We start from the raw sequence: 21,410 nt of genomic DNA, 5'->3' as shown, positions 1-21,410 counted from the left end.
CTTAATACAGTCAGTATAGAATTTAGATTTGCCCTGAAATATGAGAGAGCAGGAATTGACCTAGGGTTTTTCCATTTATGTTCTGCCTGATGAAGCCGACATGTGCTAGATGTGGTCTATTTGGACTTCAGCAAAGCCTTTCACATTGTTTCTCAAAGAGGCTTGTGAACAAATTGAATGGGCAGAAGTTAAGACCCAAAGTGGTGATTTGGATTAGAAACTGGTTGACTGACAGAGGTCAGAGTGTAGTCGTGAATGGAATTCACTTGGATGAAAGAAAGTTAAGTAGTGGAGTACCTCAAGGATCGGTATTGGTGACAATTCTATTCAATACACAGTACAGTCTTGATTATTCTAACTTTGCTGATCTGAACATCCGCATACCAGACAAACCCCACGGTGACGTCACGCGGCTTCTCTTTCCATTTTCCGAATATGGGACCCTATTTTTACCACCATGTTGAGCCAGGATCCTGCTTTTATTGCCTTTGTTTCTGTATTGTTTGACTTCTCTTTCTGTTTTCTGAACTTGGGACCCTACTTTTATCACCATTGTGACCTGGGACCCCCTGCTTTTACTGTCTTTACTTGAGGGGAACCATTGTTTTCCATATTTTCCATATTATCCGACTTTTCATTTCAGTCCCATTTAGGTCGGATAATCGAGACTTTATGTATTTGTATATGACATTGCTGAAGGGTTAGAAGGTAAAGTTTGCCTTTTTTCAGACCACACAAAGATTTGTAATAGAGTGAACGCCTCAATGGGAGTGGACAACATGAGAAGTAATCTGAAAAGATTAGAAGAATGGTCTAATATTTGGTAGTTAAAATGACCATAGAAACCCAAAAGAGTTGTATTTGCTAGGGGTTGAGAGGATGATAAGCACATACTGAGAGATGGACCTTATGGTGATAGTTTTGCAGGATCTTAAGGCAATGAAACAATGTGACAAGGCAGTGGCCATAGCCAGAAGGATGTTAGGCTGCATAGAGAGGAATATCCGGTAGAAGAAAGGAGGTGTTAATGTACTAGATGTAATCTACTTAGATTTCAACAAAATATTTGATACAGTTCCTTACGGAAAGCTCCTGAATAAGCTGAGTGTGCTGAAGTTAGGACCTAAGTTGGTGAACTGGATTGGAAAATGGTTGACTGACAGATGACAGAGGATGTTGGTGAATGGAGTGCCTCAGGGTTTGGTACTGGGACCGATTTTTAAAAATATATTTGTGAGTAACATTGCCAAAGGATTAAAAGGAATGGTTTGTCTTTTGCAGATGACACTAATACTCAACAAATTGGACACTACAGAGGGAGCTGAAAACATGAGAAGGGATCTATAGAAATTAGAAAAATGATCTAAGATCTGGCAGCTTAAATTTAATATGATAAAATGCAGAGTGATGCACTTGGGGTGTAGAAATCCAAAGGGAATAAATGAGATAAGGGTTGAGAGACTGATAAGCACAGTTCAGGAGAGAGACCTTAAGGTGATAGTATCTGAGGATCTTAAGGCAGCAAAACAATGTGAGAAAATGGTGGCTGTAGCCAGAAGGATGCTAGGTTGCATAGAGAGAGGTATAACCTGCAGAAGAGAGGAGGTGTTAATGCCTCTAAACAAGTTGTTGGTGAGGCCCTACTTGACATACTGTGTTCAGTTTTGGAGGCTGTATCTAGCTAAGGACATAAAAAGGTGAAGTGGTCCAGAGAAAAGCAACAAAAATGTATGAGGTTTGCAACAAAAGATACATGAGAAGATACTTGAGGACCTGAATATGTATTCCCTTGAGGAAGTGAGAGGTAGGTGTGATGTGATACAGACATTTAAAAACTTGAAAGGTATCAATATACATACAAATCTTTTCCAGAGACAAAGAAGTGGTAGAACTAGAGGAGATGAATTGAGGTTGCGGGGTAGTAGGCTTAGGAGTAATATCAGGAAATACTTTTTCACAGACAGTGTGGTGGATGCCTGGAATGTCCTCCTGGGGGAGGTGGTGAGACAAAAATGGTGATAGAATTCAAAAATGCATTAGATAAACACAAAAGATCCTTAAATTCAGAAAGGATGAAATCAAAGCAAAACTTTTTTATATTTCAAAAGTATTTTGTACTTAAAGATTAACATTATAATTTGTCTGCTTTTTTGAGAGAATATTCTTGCAGAATCTTATGTGATGTTAAATTGATTCAGTATAGTTTTAATAATGGACCTGTAATTCTGGTGTTGGAACCTTGAAACATGTTATCTACTCTTATCCTAATCTAACAGCCCCACAGACATCACTGGGAGCTCTCCTGCAGATCATACAACAATATGGACACCAGTTAGGTTTTAGACTAAACCTGCAAAAGTCACAGGCTAGAAGGGATGGTATCTGGGAGCGGAATTTTCCTTTGACCTGGTCAGATGGTCTTATTAAATATTTGGGAGTGTGTATATCCAGTGATTTAACACAGCTGTATACTTGTAATGTTAACCCACTTCTGCAGGACACAATTCATTTATTACAACTCTGGACAGCCTACCCCTTATCTTTGATTGGTCGGATAAATTTATTCAACATGATGCTCGTCCTGCGCTGGTTATATCTTTCTCAGATGATGCCTCTGTTTTTAAAGTCATATGACAAGCGAGCACTTCATAAAGCAATGCAACATTATTTGTGGCAGGGAGGCAGCCCAGAATGTCGATTACTGTCCTTCAGCTGCCATGGGCACATGGAGGCCTAGGCTTACTGAATGTTAGGTATCTGATGATAGTGTGCAGCATTTGGCACAGAAACAATTGATATAGAGGAACCAGCAATTTTTCAGCAACTCCCTTGGAAATAGAATTCTTAGGACCAGATCATTTCATCTGGCAACTCCATACAATTCCAAAACGCAACCACAAGGCTCTGAGGAATAATCTCTACACATAGCACGTGCCACATGGAGGTGGCTATGCAGGTGCCACTTTTTCTCAGGAACAATTACACCATACCTTTCTTAGCATCATAATCCAGATTTTCCACCAGGTAGTGATTCTCAGGTGTTTGCGTGTTGGCACTCTCAAGGATTTGTCTACTTGTTTCACGTGCTGACAGATGAGGGGAAGATCCAATCCTTCCAGGAATTGCGAGTGGCACATGATTTTCCACAATCTGACTTCTTTGCATATACACAGTTACACCATTATGTGCAGAGGTTAGGCTGGGAAAATCTCAGTGAAGATGTACAAGAAACTTTGCACGAGGTATTAACTCTGGGCTCACAAAATCACATGCCACTAAAGTTTCATCACAAGTTTCTCAGAGATACAACAGAGGATATCAATTATGCTCTATATGCATCCAGCTGGTCCCAGGACTTGGAAGTTGAAATAACAACAGCCAAGCTAAGGGAGTGACTCTTGTCAGTGCAATCTTGGGTGCAAAATGTTCAATTATGGGAACTACAGTACAAATTCATTCTATGCCTGTATGTGGCAGCACTTTGTAATACAGACCTCTGTGCCAAATGTGGTGGAGCCCGTGCGATACTGAGTCACATGTTATCATTTTCTGGCCAAATGTATTTAAACATAGATCAATGGTCTTGTCATATCCCTACATCACTGTTTCTGTTTTTTGATAGCTTCCAGTTGGTACAGCCAAGGACTCTGGGCTTAACAAGCTTCTTGAAGTATGCAGTCTTAATGGGGAAAAAAGCAATTCTTCTCTGCTGGCTGGATTCTTCGGAGTTATCCCTAACATTTTGGTGCACACAGATCTCCTTATTGACTATGGAAAGACTAACTATTTTAGATTCTACTTCTCAAGGTACAAGATTTCAATGGACATAGGAGCAGTTCCGGGCAACTTTACATCCTACAGCACGTGGAGGGGCATAATTGAACAAAAACGTCTATCTCCATGGGCGTTTATCTCCGAGAACGGGTCCGTGAAGGGGCGGACCGAACCGTATTTTCGAAAAAAATAGACGTCCATGTTTTATTCGACAATTTGTGAGCTGGGCGTTTTTGTTTCTCAGCGATAATGGAAAATGAAAGCGCCCAGCTCAAAAACGAATAAATCCAAGGCATTTGTTCGTGGGAGGGGCCAGGAGTCGTAGTGCACTGGTCCCCCTCACATGCCAGGACACCAACCGGGCACCCTAGGGGGCACTTTTACAAAAACAAAAAAAAAGGTAAAAGAGCTCCAAGGTGCATAGCACCCTTCCCTTGGGTGTTGAGCCCCCTCAAAACCCACCGCCCACAAGTCTACACCATTACTATAGCCCTAAGGGGTGAAGGGGGGCACCTACATGTGGGTACAGTGGGTTTGGGGGGCGGTTTGGAGGGCTCCCATTTACCAGCACAAGTGTAACAGGTGGAGGGGGGATGGGCCTGGGTCCACCTGCCTGAAGTCCACTGCACCCCCTAATAACTGCTCCAGTGACCTGCATACTGCTGCCAGGGAGGTGGGTATGACATTTGAGGGTGAAAATAAAAAGTTGTGAAACGGCATATTTTGTGGTGGGAGGGGGTTTGTGACCACTGGGGGAGTCAGGGGAGGTCATCCCCGATTCCCTCCAGTGGTCATCTGGTCATTTAGGGCTCTTTTTGGGGCCTTATTCGTGGAAAAACAGGGTCCAGGAAAAGTGCCCTAAATTCTCACTAAAAACGCATATTTTTCTTCCATTATCGGCGAAAGGCGCCCATCTCTGATCGCCCGATAACCACGCCCCAGTTCCGCCTTCACCACGCCTTCAACATGCCCCCATCAACTTTGTCCGCATTCGCGACGGAGTGCAGTTGAAAACGTCCAAATTCGGCTTTCGATTATACGGCTTTATTCGTTTTTGTGAGATAAACGTCTATCTCCCGATTTGGTTCGCAATATAGGCGTTTTTCTTTTTCAATTATAAGCTGGATAGTCACATTTTTAATCAGTGAGCCTGGACCTGTCATGCCTCAATGTTATGGTTACTGTATTTGAGGCTGGGTGGGGATAGATAGGGAGGGATGGGGAGGGAAGGGGAGGGAAGAGGTTCCTTCTGTTGAGTTCTTTATAAAGAAGCAGAATATGGTTCTATTAGCATTTTTTCATTTATATCACGTACAGAACTTATGCACAGGAGGATTTGAAGGGACGGTTGTTGGAGCAAGGTGTTTTTCATCAGAATGATGACCCATTTGAATGGTTTTGATTGTTTCTGCATTTGTGATCTGTTGTCAGTCATCAATAAAATTGATTCAAACATAAAAGACTATTGGTACTCTATGTGAAAAATTATATCCAAAATAATACAGATAACAGAACCACTATTATTTCAATTAATCATATTGGGATCTACAGCACTACAAACGTTTTGGTTACGCATCTTTGAAATTCCATTAAACTCTGCGATAAAAATGGCATGTGGAACTCCCTATGTTTATTAGCCAAATACAGAAGTGTAGCTATTGAAAGATCGAAAATTATAAGTGCATACGTATTGCCATACTGGGAAAGACCAAAGCTCCATCAAGCCCAACACCCTGTTTCCAACAGTGGCCAATCCAGGTCACAAACCTGGTAAGATCCCAAAAAAGTACAAAACAATTTATACTTAATTATGAAAAGGTTTGGGCTCCTTTGCATGCCTATCTAAAAACTCTTACTTAAAAATTAATAACAGTACAACTCCTTTTCGCACTGAAATCAAACTGTTGATATTATCAATCTGCTAGTACCCTGTGTTACCAATTTTCAATTATACGTGCGCATATATCTATGTTTGTATATTTGTTGACTAAACTTTGTTAGTCATTGTTTCTATAACTTAACTTTATATTGAAATTAAAAATAAAAAAATATTTGAACTAAAAAAAAAAAAAAAAGAAGAAATTTCAAGTGTGAAAGGAAGGAGTATACTGGTAGGGCTGTACTACTGTCTGCTAGGACAGAATGAACATAGAGATGAAAAATTGTTTACAGAAGTTAGGAATGCTGGCAAATTGTGCAACATTATATTAATGGGTGATTTCAATTACCCTAATATTGACTGGATAAATGTTACATCAGAGAGCACTAGAGAAATACCTCTAGATGTAATAACTGACTGCTTTTAAGAGCAACTGGTCCAAGAGCTGACAAGAGGGGGAGCTATTTTGGATCTGATCCTTAGTGGAATGCAGGGCATGATATGAGAGGTAACAGTGTTGGATCCTTTGGGAACAGTGATCATAACATGATCAAATTTGAGATGATATCTGGGGTGAAGTCACTGTGGAAATCTACTGTAATAGCATTTGCTTTTTCCATAGAGCACTATGAGAAAATGAGGAAAATGGTTAAAAAGGAGCTAAAAGGATCATCCACAAAGGTTAGAACTTTAAATCAGGCATGGACATTGTTTAAAAATGCCATTGTGGAAACCCAGACCAGATGTATTCCATGTATTAACAAAGGAGGAAAGAAGAACAAACACAAACAACATGGCTAAAAGGTGAAGTGAAAGAGGCTATTAGAGCCAAAAGAACATCCTTCAAAGAATGAAAAAAAATCTAAATGAAGAAAATAAGAAGCAACATAAGCACTGTCAAGCTAGATGCAAAGCATTGATAAAGAAGGCTAAAAGAGAATATGAAGAGAAACTTGCCATGGAAGCAAAAACTCATCGAAACAACTTTTTTAGGTACATCAGAAGCAGAAAGCCTGAAAGGGAATCCATGGGACTGTTAGATTATGAAGGAGCATAAGGGGTGCTCATGGAGAACAAGGCCATAGTGGAGAGTTTGAATTAATTCTTTGCTTTGGTTTTTATGGAAGAACATGTAAGAGATCTACCTTTACCAGAAATTTTCAAGGGTGATGATGCAGAGGAACTAAAAGAAATCTCAATGAACTTGGAAGACATACTAAGCCAAATCAAAAAGTTAGAGAGATAAATCACCTGGGCCAGATGGCATACACACCAGGATATTGAAAGAACTCAAACATGAAATTGCTGATCTGTTGCTAGAGATCTGTAACCTGTCGTTAAAATTGTCAGTAGTACCTGAAGAATGGCCAATGTGACACTGATTTTTAAAAAGGGTTTCAGGAGTAATTCGGGAAATTACAGACTGGTAAGCCTGAATACAGTGCTGGGCAAATTAGTGGAAACTATTATAAAGAATACAATTGCAGAACACATAGACAAACATGGATTAATGGGACAGAGTCAGCATGGATTCAGCCAAGGGAAGTCTTGCCTCACCAATTTGCTTCATTTCTTTGAAGGCATAAATAAACATGGTTAAAGGTCAGCCAGCTGATGTAGTGCATCTAGATTTTCAGTAAGCTTTTGACAAAGTTCCTCATGAGAGATTCCTGAGGAAATTAAAAGGTCATGAGATAGGAGGTGATTTCCTTCTGTGGATTAGGAATTGTTTATTGGAGAGTGAAAAAAAAGGCAGAGTTAAACAGCCATTTTTCCCAAAGGAGAAAGGGTGAATAGTGGAGTGCCATAGGGATCTGTGCTGGGACTGGTGCTATTTAATATATTTATAAATGATCTGGAATTCGGAACAAGTGAGGTGATTAAATTTGCAGATAACACAAAACTATTCAAAGTTGTTGAAACACATGCGAATTGTGAAAAATTGCAAGACATTGGAAGATTGGGCATAAAAATTGACAGATGAAATGTAATGTAGAGCAATGCAAAGTGATTCACATTGGGAAGAATAATCCGAACCACAGTTACCTGATGCTAGGGTCCATTTTAGGAGTCAGCACTCAAGAAAAAGATCTAAGTGTTATTGTAGACAATACACTGAAATATTCTTTCCTTTTTGCGGTAGCAGCAAAAAAAGCAAAGCAAACAGGATGCTAGGAATTATTAGGTCATTCCTAATGTAATAAAACTGGCTGCAAAATGTGTGATCTGACAATTGAAACAGCCAGCTTTAGTCACAATAGACGTACTTACCATTTAAAACATCAAACCACCTGTCGTACCACACATAGAGGGGCATAATTGAACGAAAACGCCTATCTCCATGGGCGTTTATCTCCGAGAACGGGTCCGTGAAGGGGCGGACCGAACCGTATTTTGGGAAAAAATAGACGCCCATGTTTTATTCAACAATGTGTGAGCTGGGCGTTTTTGTTTTTCAGCGATAATAGAAAATGAAAGCGCCCAGCTCAAAAACGAATAAATCCAAGACATTTATTTGTGGGAGGGGCCAGGATTCGTAGTGCACTGGTCCCCCTCACATGCCAGGACATCAACCGGGCACCCTAGGGGGCACTTTTACAAAACAAAAAAAAACAGGTAAAAGAGCTCCCAGGTGCATAGCACCCCTTCCCTTGGGTGTTGAGCCCCCCAAATCCCCCTCAAAACCCACTGCCCACAAGTCTACACCATTACTATAGCCCTAAGGGGTGAAGGGGGGCACCTACATGTGGGTACAGTGGGTTTGGGGGGGTTGGACAACTAATAAGCATTAAGCAGCACAATTGTAACAGGTAGGGGGGATGGGCCAGGGTCCACCTGCCTGAAGTCCACTGCACCCCCTAACAACTCCTCCAGTGACCTGCATACTGCTGCCAGGGAGCTGGGTATGACATTTGAGGGTGAAAATAAAAATGTGTGAAACATCATTTTTTTGTGGTGGGAGGGGGTTAGTGACCACTGGGGGAGTCAGGGGAGGTCATCCCCGATTCCCTCCAGTGGTCATCTGGTCATTTAGGGCACTTTTTGGGGCCTTATTTGTGAAAAAACAGGGTCCAGGAAAAGTGTCCTAAATTCTAGCTAAAAACACATACTTTCTTCCCATTATCAGTGAAATGCGCCCATCTTTGTTCGGCAGATAACCACGCCCCAGTTCCGCCTTCGCCACACCTCTGACACGCCCCCATAAACTTTGTCCGCATCCGCGACGGAGTGCAGTTGAAAACGTCCAAAAATCGGCTTTTGATTATACCGCTTTATTCGTTTTTGTGAGATAAACGTCCATCTCCCGATTTAGGTCGGAACTTGGGCGTTTTTCTCGTTCGATTATAAGCAGGATATTCATTCCGACCCTCCACTTATACCTCATACGATCACTATACAACTTTGTATTTGTTATCTACCGACTGGGCAAACACCTCTGACGGTACTATGTAAGCCACATTGAGCCTGCCAATAGGTGGGAAAATGTGGGGTACAAATGCAATAAATAAAAAAAGTAGAAAACAAAGTAGGGTTAAATGGTCAGTATTCTCAATGGACAATAGAGTTCCTCAGGGGTTTGTGCTGGGACCATTGCTTTTTAACATATTGATAAATGATCTAGAGATGGGAATAACTAGTGAGATAATTAAATTTGCTGATGACACAAAGTTATTCAAAATTGTAAAATTGCAAGAGGATTGTGAAAAATTGCAAAAGGACCATATGAGATAGAGAGACTGGGCATCTAAATGGCAGAAGAGGTTTAATGTGAGCAAGTGCAACGTGATTCATGTGGAAAAGAGGAACCCGACCTATAGGTATGTGTTGCAAAGTTCCACATTAGGATTCAATACCCAGAAACGGATCTATGTGTCATCATTGAAACATTGAAACTCTTTGCTCAGTATGCAGCGGCAGCTACAAAATTAAATAGAATGTTAGGAATTCTTAGGAAAGGAATGGAAAACAAAAATGAGCATGTTATATTGCCTTTGTATCACTCCATGGTGTGACTTGACATCGAATACTATGCTTAGTTCTGGTCACCACATCTCAAAATATTTATAGCAAAATCAGAAAAGTTAGAGAGAAGGGCGACAAAAATGGTAAAGGGGATGAGATGACTTCCCTATGAGGAAATGCTAAAGAGGCTAGGGATCTTCAGCTTGGAGAAGAGATGGCTGAGGAGATATACAACAGAGAACTATAAAATACTGAGTGTAGTGGAATGGGTAGATGTGAATTGCTTGTTTACTCTTTCCATAAGTACTAGGACTAGGGGGCATGCAATGAAGCTGCTAAGTAGTACATTAAAAAAAAACCCCCGAGAAGATATTTATTCACTCAATATGTAATTCAACTCTGGAATTCGTTGCCAGAGAATGTGGAAAAAGCAGTTAGCTTAACAGGATTTAAAAAAAAAAAAGTTTGGGATAATTTTCTAAAAGAAAAGTCCATAAGCCATTATTAAGATGGACGCCCAGTTGTTTATTTCTTTTAATGCCAATAGAGAGGAGTTGCTGGCGGAAACCGCACCATTTCTTCTTGGCTAGCAGATTGCATTTCCTTCGTTTTTGTCCAAGCTGGACTGACTCTAGAGGGCCATGTCACAGCTCACAAAATTAAAGCCATGGCTGAGTTGGTGGCCAGATCTTTACGAGCATTCCCACCGGAGCAGGCTAAACCTTTTCACCAGGTGGTCAGGTAGCACACGGTGTGTCGCAGGTCCTGTCCAGGGGCATTTTCGACACTTGTAATGTAACATCTAGATTTCTGCTCTGGGTATAGTGATGCGCAGACTCTCATGACTGCGTGCCTCTCACCTGGAGGAGGGGACTCAGCAGAAAATTGTAGATATTCTGTGCATATACTTCCTCATATCGGAAGTTCTTTAAAGGGAAGAGAAGTTTTCCTTGTGCCTTAAGGGATCATACGTATACTCCTGTTTCTCGACAGCCGGTTCAGGCTATGGACAGCACGCTCGTTCTAGTCAACGGCGTGCACCTAATCAGGCCCCTGCAGCTACTCCGCAAAAACCAGGGACGGGTTTTTGACTGGCTCCAATTCAGCATAGTCCCGCCTCAGACATGCCTCCGACACGCCCCGTCAACTTTATTCGTTTCTGCGACAGAGTGCAGTTGGAAATGCCCAAAATCGGCTTTCGATTATACCGATTTGGGCGCCTTTGCCAGAAAAATGCCCATCTCCCGATTTGGGTCGAAATATAGGCGTTTTTCTCTTTCGATTATAAGCTGGTGTTTGAAAAAGGGAGGTGGCTGGGAAGGTCTATAATTATACCTGTCGTAATAGGGGCACGCCATTATTGGCGATAAGTGGAAAGAAAGACAAGACCCCCCACGACTGTATGAGACTTTCTCATTAGTAACTACTGACACATAAGAAGTTTTCCACTGATTAAGTATTGTATATTTCTAGGATAAGCAGCATAAAATCTGTTTAGTTGTTTTGTTATCTTCCCAGATATTTGTGACCTGGATTGGCCACTGTTGGAAACAGGATGCTGGGCTTGATGGACCTCTGGTCTGTCCCAGTATGGCAGTGCTTATGTTCTTATGTACAAGGCTGTATTGTGACAACACATTGAGAACAGCTACGTAGAAGAGGAAATTCATATTGTGTAGGTGAGATTGTCAGACTGAGTTACCTGCATAACTACAGCATCTTCTAAACTCTGAAATCAAACAGAGAAACACAACCATCAGAGCTCAGAAAATCTTTAAGCAGCAGTGTGACGTACTTGAGAAGAGAAACTTACCTAGTTCACTACGAAGAGACTCTACATAAAAATACAAAGGGATAAAAGTTAGAGTTGCTGGTTTGTAAAAATGTCCATAGAACTTATATTTCTAATTTATGCCTGTAAAACTCTGTTTTACCTACGGAAATGTATAAAATTACCCCCACAGGTGTCAGAGTTTGATTACTGCTCAGTCTGTCTCTGCATATATTAATACACACTAAGGGGTGGATTCAGTAAATGGCAGCCACATTTGGGTGCTGAGAAAAATCATCACAGAGTGCTACTTTATAAAGGATGTGCTCCCCTTATAATCTTTAATTGCTGATCTCGTACCTTACACCTGCTGAAACCTGGTATAAATTCCGGCACCCAAGTTGGGAGCAAATTCCATGAATTCTGCAATACTGTGCATCTTCACACTCCTAACCCACCCATGTCCATCTCAAGGCCACAGCCCTTCTGAATTGTGCACCAGAAGATTTGTGCACGGACCTAGAGTAGCACTTAGCGAGATGCGCATACAAATCTAAAATGTTGTGAATTAATGCCCATAGTTGACTGTTAGCACCCAATAATTATTGATAATTAGGTCATTAACCAATTTAACTGCCCATTCAACTCAGGCTGCACACAACTTTGGCTGCCCTTTTTAGAATATCACCTTAAATATTACTTAGGAACAAGTGAGAAGAGATCATAGACATTCAGGTAATTTCTGGAGGAAAAGTTATTTTCAGAAAGCAGAAGTTGTATTCTTTCTAAGTAATTTTTCCAAGAGAATAATTAAAGCTTGTCTTGGCTTTTGCTTTGATTATTGAGGCAAATCCTGTGGGGTTTTAAATGCGTTTATACAGGTGAAGCAGTTCTTTATGTGAAGAAATGGCCTACTACATGTATATTTGACCTGTTACATTAGTATTCTGTAAAGAAAGGTAGGCAGTGACTTTCCTTTATGGAACAGGCACCTAAATATAGGTGAACAGATATAGAATTGCTCTACATAATTATATAACATAAACACCTACCCCTTATATGCAACATACACATTTATGTTATAGAACATCGGCATTGAGGTGCAAACATGCTGCCTAAACGGTTTACACACTAATTTACCTTAATAGTACATAATTGTAAGGTGGGTGTGCGCATAGGTGGAGTCTGAGCAGATGCACAATTGCACATATATCTTATAGAACATTATTAGTTATGCGCATATTTCCACATTTAAAGGTGTGAGCAATTGCACCTACCCTATGGCATAATTGCTTGCACCTGAATTATAGACTCATGTTTTCACTGTTAGGCTGGTCTTCTATATAGGAAAGCAGGTGCCTGGGTTTCTTTGTAGAATAGGTTCCTACTCTAGTTTTTGTTTTGTTCAAAAGTTTTATTCAAGTTATGCAATTTAGGAAATATACATAAGAAGTCAAAGAAACAACAACAGGGGGATAGATTACAGGTTAGATAGCATAATCAAGTAATAGGGCCCATACTTTGCAAAAGGATGAAACAGAGCTGTTTTTTTCTCATTTTTTACAGCCAAACAGACATTGACCACCACATATCGTAATCAAGTTCAGAGAGGTCTTTCCAGCACTGGCATATAATCTTAATAGCTATGTGTAAAAGGATGCACAACAATTTGGCTTTATAGTTATCAAGCCTACTAGATAAACCAATGCCTCTAAGGATGAGAGTCTTGAAAGATAAAGGTTCGGTTATGGTCAATAGATGTCCAACTGACTTCCAGTAAGATTGCAGATAAGAAAAGCTGAATATAAGATGATCCAGAGTTCTAATATCAGATTGGCATGTCCAACATTTATTATCCATGTTCTTGGAGAGCTTGGATATGTTATTTGGAGGGGCATAATCGAACGCAAACGCCTATCTCCATGGGCGTTTATCTCCGAGAACGGGTCCGTGAAGGGTGGGCCGAACCGTATTTTCGAAAAAATGGCCATTTTTTAGCTGGGCATTTGTTTTTTTTTAGTGATAATGGAAACTAAAAACGCCCAGCTCAAAAACGTCCTAATCCGAGCCATTTGGTCGTGGGAGGGGCCAGGATTGGTAGTACACTGGCCCCCCTGATATGCCAGGACACCAACTGGGCACCCTAGGTCAGTGCGGTGGACTTCAGAAAAAGCTCCCACATGCATAGCTCCCTTACCACGGGTGCTGAGCTCCCAACCCCCTCCCCCAAAACCCACTACCCACAAATGTACAACACTACCATAGCTCTTAGGGGTGAAGGGGGCACCTACATGTGGGTACAGTGGGTTTTGTAGGCCTCCCATTTACCAGCACAAGTGTTACAGGTAGGGGGGATGGGCCTGGGTCCACCTGGCTGAAGTGCACTGCGGTACCCACTAAAAGTGCTCCAGGGACCTGCATACAACCAGGCCTCTAGGACTTGTTGCTGCTGTATAACATTGGCACACCAGTTGACACCTGAAGACTAATCTCTCCGAAAACGTCCTTTATTGGAATAAGCACGTTTACTCACAGTTAACTGCAAAGGTTGTGCCCCACTGGCAACGAGTCTCCCTGGTACTGAGATTAGCAGTAGGTCAGAGCTGGCAGAATGCTGTACAATGCCCTCTTTCAGTCACATTCAAGGTAAGAACTAAGTTGTCTAACGTGGCTAACACAGGAAAGGGAACTAAAACTGGCTTACAAAAATGGCCACTACCGCATGGACTGCAACAGGAAACACAACAGGGCACACTCTGACCCAGTAGGCAGGGGGAAAAGCACCATGGGAAAAGAGCCTACCAACTACCAACATCATGAGACTGTAACATAAGCTAATGAAATCACGGAGCCCAATACCCTACACCCACCACAATGCAATGCTGATGTGACCCTGTAGTGCACCCGAGAGCCACATCTGACCCAGGGAAAGGCTGTGAGAGGATCGAACACATTCTGCTGTCACGGAGGTGGGTATGGCATTTGAGGCTGGCATACAGGCTGGGAAAAAAGTTTTTAAAGTGGGTTTTTTTTTGGTGGGAGGGGGTTAGTGACCACTGGGGGAGTCCGGGGACGTCATCCCCGATTCCCTCCAGTGGTCATCTGGGCAGTTGGGGCACTTTTTTGGGACTTGTTCGTGAAAAAAAAGGGTCCAAAAAAAAGTGACCAAAATCGCGGTAAAAACGCTTTTTTTTTTTTCCATTATCAGCTACAGACGCCCATCTCTCCTCGGCTGATAACCACGCCCCAGTCCCGCCTCCGACACGCCTCCGACACGCCCCGTCAACTTTATTCATTTCTGCGATGGAGTGCAGTTGGAAAAACCCAAAATCGGCTTTCGATTATACCGATTTGGGCGCCTTTGCGAGAAAAACGCCCATCTCCCGATTTGGGTCGAAATATAGGCGTTTTTCTCTTTCGATTATAAGCTGGTTGGCGTCCATAAGGCTCTGTACAGTAGGACAAATATGGTTTGTGAGTAAGCAGAAGATTTGGTGGATACCCAGAAGCTTTGCCACTGCTGTGACGAGAGTGACATGTGTAAATCTTCTTCCCATACAACCTCAAGAGCAGCAGGTGAGAGGATTTCCATTGTTGTAACAGTTTATAGCACTTGGAAGCTATTATTGCACTTTTGCATAGTTGTGAGCATAAAACCAGCTGCTGGGTTTAGCATTGGTTAAAGTGCTAATGTCTGATTTAGCAGATATACAATGAGTAAGTTGGAGCCATTGGAAATATAGGTGTGATGGTAAACTAAACTTAGCTTGTAAAATATTGAAAGGCAACCATGTGTTGTGCTCAAGTAATTGATATTAAGTAGTATAAGCCAGCTGTAATCCACACAGGCCAATATAGCAGCTTGTTATTTATTTTAAAATAGGGTTGTGCAACAGTGATATATCAGAAATGATCATTTAACAGAGGTTTTCCACAGACTTAAAGCAAGGCAGGCTTGAGAGTGGAATGGAATCCTATCTATTAGTTTAAATTGCATCCATAAAGGAGCACTAGTTACATCCTGCAATGTTATCCAATTAGAAGTTTGCTTTAATAAGAACGCTAGGCTATAGTCATGGAAACTTGGAAAATTTACTCCCCCATGTGATTTAGCACATTTTAAGTGTTTGGTGGCGATACAAGGGGGTTTGTTTACCCACAAGAATTTGATAAGAGTTTTTTTTTATATTAGGGCTGAATAATATCAGGATCATGCTAAGCGTGTAATTAATTTTTGGAACAATCATCATTTTTATTGCGTCTATCCTTCCCCAGCAAGATAGGTGGTGACTGAACCATTTATTTATTTATTATTACATTTATATCCCACATTTTCCCACTGATCACAGGCTCAATGTGGCTTAAATAAATCTTTAGTGAGGCTACAGTGCAATAATAACAAATTATACAAATTGACAATGAGATATAAAATAACAATTAAACAGCACAAAAGGCAAGAAGATAATAACAGGTAATTATTGTCCTTGGATATTTAGATGTTAACTCAGAGGTTAACTGGAGCAAATGATCAGCATTTAGTCAAACACTATCCTCAATGGCAGGAGCAAATAATATAAACAGGTATTTTATATCATTGAGAGTTAATTTAAATTGGTGTTGCTCTACTGTATGTTTAAGAGTATGATTGTTTAATGGCAGCAGTTCTGATTTGGAGGCATTCAGCTTATAACCAGATACAGCCGAGCATTTAGCAATGACATCTAATATAGTTGGAATGGATGAAGACATGGTTTAAATTAACACATCATCCGCATAAGCGGAGATCTCAGCAATAACTGTGCCCATTTCCACTCCATGAATTAGAGGGGAAGTTCAGATAGAAATCAAGAGAGGTTCAAGGGTGAAGTTAAATAAGTGGGGAGATAATGGGCAACCCTGTCTATTGCCTCTTTTGGGTTGGAAAGGGGAGGACAGAATTCTGTTGATTTGTAATTTAGTTGTAGGTGCAGAGTACAGGACTTTAATCATGCGAATGATGTCAGATGAGAAACCAAACCATCTCACTATATTGAAAGGAAGGACCATTCAACATGATCAAAGGTTTTCTCTGCATCGAGTTCCAGAGCAACAAAGGAATTGCTAGAGGAGTTAGCTTGCATTAATACATTAGTAAATAATCGAGTGTTATCTGAGTAGTATCTTCCATACATAAAACCTGTTTGACTTGGGGAAATTATTTTAGGCATGACTAATTGTAAACGGTCGGCTAAGATTTTAGCAAACATTTTAGCATCAAGATTTATTACGGATAAGGGACGATAGTGTTGGACTGACAATGGGTCTTTGATGGGCTTCAATAAAACAATAATGGATACCTCAGTGAAAGAGCTGACATCTCCAGACTGAATAAGGTAGGTAAAAAAAAGGATCACATCAGAGAGACTAGAAGTGACTGAAATGCCTGGTATAATTCTAGCCTCAGCCCATCTGGGCCAGGAGCTTTATTTTTTACCATATCTTTCAAGGCTGAGGTAATATCTGCCTCTGTAATAGGTTTTGAAATAAGCTTATTATCTTCCTGGGATAAGGTTGGGTATTCTAAACTCTCCCAAAAAGATACATCTGCTTTAGCAGGGTCTATTTCCGATTCGTATAACGTGGAGTAGAACTCTCTAAATCTATTTGCTATATCAGTTTTGGAGGATAGCATTTTTTTTTAATGATCATGAAGTATTGCTACCAAGTCATTCCTTTCAGTTCTGGCTTTTAAATAGCATACCAGAAGATTGTAGTATTGAGCTGATTTCATGAATATTCCTTTACTGGCTTGTCAGCCAAGGGCACTGTTTAGAGATATTCATGCTTTCTTTAATTTACAGTAAACATCCATGTTAGAGGGATTAGACTGGTGCTGCCCTTCTAGCAGCCTAATATTTTTTTCTAGCTCATTCATTTCAGCATTTACCCCTGGATTCTATATAGCGTGCCTAGATTTCTGCTCAGAAATCCAGGCGGATTCTATAATACGTATTACTTAATTCATTTAACGAGGTGACTAGCATTGTTAACAGCTCTTAACAAGCAATAATGAGCACTACTTTGTAATAATTGTATTTATACGCACAAATCCCTAAGCGTATTCTGTAACGCAGTGCACCTAAATTTATGTGTTCATCAAAAAAAGGGGCATGGTTAGTGGTGGGGAAATGTATGTTTCGTGGGTGTTCCAAAATTTACATGCGTAGTTATAAAATATGGCTCAGTGCAAGGATTGACACCACATTTTCATTGGTATAAATGGGCGTGCATAGTTTTAGTCGCAATGAACGCTGCCTAGGCATATTCTATATACCACACTTAAATCTAAGCAGTTTTTATAGAGTACGCTTAGGCAGAATTGCTTACTGTGTGGTAATTTTAGGCATCATATATAGAATCCCAACTGCAAAGGTATTAAATATAAGACCTCCTATGCATCCAGTTTCTCCTTTTTGGGCAGCCAGCTCTGCCAAGATCCATCTGAACAATCAATGACCATCTACCATTCAGAAAGATGTTGAAGACCCATCTCTTCAAGAAAGCTTACCCTAATGACCCAACTTAACATTTTAAGTCCACTCACGTGATTCCTGCCCCGATGATTATTATACCTTTGACCATGTCTCACAATCTCCTTATGCTCATTCCTCAATCTCTTCCTCTCTATCCTTCCTACTCCTTACCCCTCCCAATCTCTTCTCCTTTTGCTCATCCTATCTTTGTTTACCTCTCCATGCTCAATTTACATATCCTCAAAACCCCACTACTACTATGTTTACTACAACTTGTAACATTCTCCTTCAAGACTTGTAATTCTATTTACTATGTAAGCCGCATTGAACCTGCTATGTGTGGGAAAGCGCGGGGTACAAATGTAATTAATAGTAATAATAATAATCCCCCTTAATGACTTTATCTGAGATGTGGTGAACCCTATTATTATCTCCCTAATATATGCCTTGAATGCATCCCATCAAATTATCCAGTCTGATTCATTCAGGGACTTAAAGTGAAAATATTCATTTATTGCATTGGAAATGAGTTCACGAAATGATGAATGCTGCAAGAGCGTGGAATTAAAGCGCCAAGTGGAACTGTGCTTTGGCAGAGTGGATAGGTTAGCTGGATCTGAACATGAGCATGATCAGACAATAATACTCTCAATGCTGGAATGACTGGTCTTATCCAGGAGTGAGGTAGAATTATGTGGTGGTGAATAAAAGGAGAAATCAGGCTCATTATTATGCATGAGATACCAAATGTCATGCAATTTTATTTGTGCCATTATGTCCTGTAATGTGAACCAAGCTTTTGTTTTTTTTATAAGCATAATTAGATTTTCTAAGTCTAGATTCTGCACTAAGTTTAAATCTCCCTCAAGCGCACAAAGGGTGTTGCCTCCATTAGCTATTAAACAGACTATACTATGGAAAAGGTCTGGGCAATCAGCATTAGGTGCATAAATATTAATAAGGTAAAGAAGAACATCATTAATATTAAAGGTTACCATAACCCATCGGCCTGAGGTGTCACTAGAATGAGATATCAGTTTTATGTCAGTCCTTTTTCTTATCAGGAAGGCTACACCATTCCGTTTGCCTTCTGCAGGCGAGAAGATTGGTGTAAGAGATCATCTGGATTGCAGTTTAGTAGACTCTGATGCTGTCAGATGTGTTTTCTGAAACAATATGAAATCTGGATTGTATTTGGAAAGGGAGGTTGAGATTTTTTTTACTTTTTATAGGATTGTTAAATCCCTAACATTGAGTGATAAGAAAATGACAGCCAGCACTAAATATAGGTATTACATGGATCATACATTAGTTTGATTATAGGAAAAGTAAGTATGAAATAGCCCATTGTAGTGACCAACATTACTCTATCAGGGTATAGGATATTCATAAAAAAGAGAATAGTTTGTATAATGGCAACATGTAAAAGAAACAACTATGAGTTGCAGAGCACCAGGGTTTACAGCACCCAGCACTAACTCCCGCTGAAGGTTTATCACAGTAGAATATGCGAGATATATTATCAACCTAAACAAGCATTGGATGATTAAAGAATCACCTCTGTATGGAAGTATATGCTCTCCAATATAGCCCAAAAAAGATAAAAGCAAGCAAACAAAATATTTCCAAATGAACATGCAGTCAAGGTTAAGTATGTCTATATAATAGTGAGATAGATGAAATAGTATGCAGAGTGGAAGGTGAATGTCATTGCTTAGTATAGCAGAGAACATGAACCTTGAAAACAGGAAGGAATAACACTTCTATAGTTCAACCTTGTCATTTGCCATGTATTCGTGAGTGGTGGAAATACCATCGACACATAATAAGAAAAAAATGAGAGCCAATAACTTGATGTTAGAGATTATAATGAATCAATAGCACTTGGAGCAACTTTTTCTAAGTAGGTATCCGTGCTGGCTAAGAAAATCTTTGGTGCAGTTGCTGTATGTTTTGCTGTATGTTACACGCATTCGTGCAGGAAAGAAAAGCTCCAAATGTGCATTTATTTTTCTCAGTCTGGGCAGTTAAGTCAAAAATTGCTTCATAATTTTTACAGTATTTTTGTTCAAATCAGGCAAAAATTGAATCACATTGTCCTTGTGTTTCACTGGTGCTCTCAGATGAGCTCACTGTAGAATCTCAGTAACCTGAGGATAGCATAACACACGTCATCAAAGAATATGAGAACTTATCATGTGAAAGGACCCAGTGGGCCCATTCTAATTCAAATTCCTTGTTGAACTGCAGACCAAGGAGAGAAGATATGAATTTCTTGAAAAACTGATCAGGTCAGGGCCTTCTAAATTTTCTGGCAGGCCTACCAGTCTGATGTTATTGTGGCAGGTTCTGTTATTATTATCTTTGTGATCATGTTCTAACTGTGTGGCAAAGTTTTTACGTTTTGCTCTGTGATGGATTGTCTGGCTTCTAATCTATTTACCTTGGATTTGAATTGTGCCGTCTCTGTCTTAATGGTAGAAAGGTCCTTCTTTATATCTCCCATGTTCTCCTTCGCATCAGCCAGCATGTCTTTCAGGGCCCAAAACTCATCTAAAATGGTGGTTGAGGTCTGATCATCCGTTTTCGTTGGTTGTTCCTTGTGCAGCAAATATGGTTCTACTCAATATCGCTTGCCAGATTTTCTGGCAGACATGATGTTAAATGATGGTAAGACGGAAGAAATAAGGCTATGATATTATTTTTAAGATTGACAATAATGATATTTATGCGGGAATCTGCAGGAGATCAGCACTTATACTGCCATCCAATGCAGTGATCTAGGTTCCTTCCAGTCGATCATTTATATATTTGCCTCCATAGGGGCTGGTATTCTGATGTTACGAGCTGGAACTGGCACCAACACCTACGTTTAGTCTTTTGGAGCAGATTGTAGAAAGAATGTACAGCTCAGAAGATGTCCAAATCAGTTCCTCTTATATGGACATCCAGCCTGTTGTAAAATACATGAGAAATGGACATCCAAGGCTGGCTACATCCAGCATGAACATCCATTTTACACACTGAAACATCCCATCTATAATTGCGGCAAAACAAAACAAGTGATGTGGACTTCTTTGTGTCAAACATCTGCATGAAGGAATAGCGTAATTGTTACATCAGTCAGCAGACAAGGCCAAAAAAACTGGAGAGAACAAGATATTGCTGATGCAAATCCCACTGTAGGTATTTGTAATTTATTTTCCTTTTTTCTTAAATTAAAATTGTGAGCTCCCCCAGGGAAAGAAAAATACTTGTTGTGACTTCCCTTACGCCCACCAGTGGAGGATTGCTCAATCAAAGCACCTTTCAGTAACCTGGATGCCAAGTTCCAAGTCTAAATACAGATGTCTATCTTTTTGATCATGGACATGGAGGAGGAGGAGAAGGAGGAGGAGTGGCCTAGTGGTTAGGGTGGTGGACTTTGGTCCTAAGGAACTGAGCTCAATTCCCAGCACAGGCAGTTCCTTGTGACTCTGGGCAAGTCACTTAACCCTCCATTGCCTGCCAC

The 21,410-nt window shown here is 40.4% G+C and overlaps 1 protein-coding gene across 1 annotated transcript in view; it reads right to left on the bottom strand.

Annotated features, from left to right (window-relative positions):
* Positions 1-21,410, bottom strand: part of LOC115466353 (E3 ubiquitin-protein ligase TRIM39-like) — a 399,358-nt gene that overhangs the window by 8,658 nt on the left and 369,290 nt on the right. Inside the window, exons 20-21 of the mRNA XM_030197539.1 lie at positions 11,430-11,450; positions 11,319-11,345 (exon numbers count right to left, since the gene is read on the bottom strand). Coding sequence (XP_030053399.1) covers positions 11,319-11,345; positions 11,430-11,450 — 48 coding nt within the window. The remainder of the gene's footprint in view (positions 1-11,318; positions 11,346-11,429; positions 11,451-21,410) is intronic.

This window comes from Microcaecilia unicolor, chromosome 3 (genome assembly GCF_901765095.1).
Source record: "Microcaecilia unicolor chromosome 3, aMicUni1.1, whole genome shotgun sequence".
NCBI classification, from domain to species: domain Eukaryota; kingdom Metazoa; phylum Chordata; class Amphibia; order Gymnophiona; family Siphonopidae; genus Microcaecilia; species Microcaecilia unicolor.
Note: the sequence above shows the minus strand (reverse complement) of the source record. Positions and strands in the feature narration are given on the sequence as shown.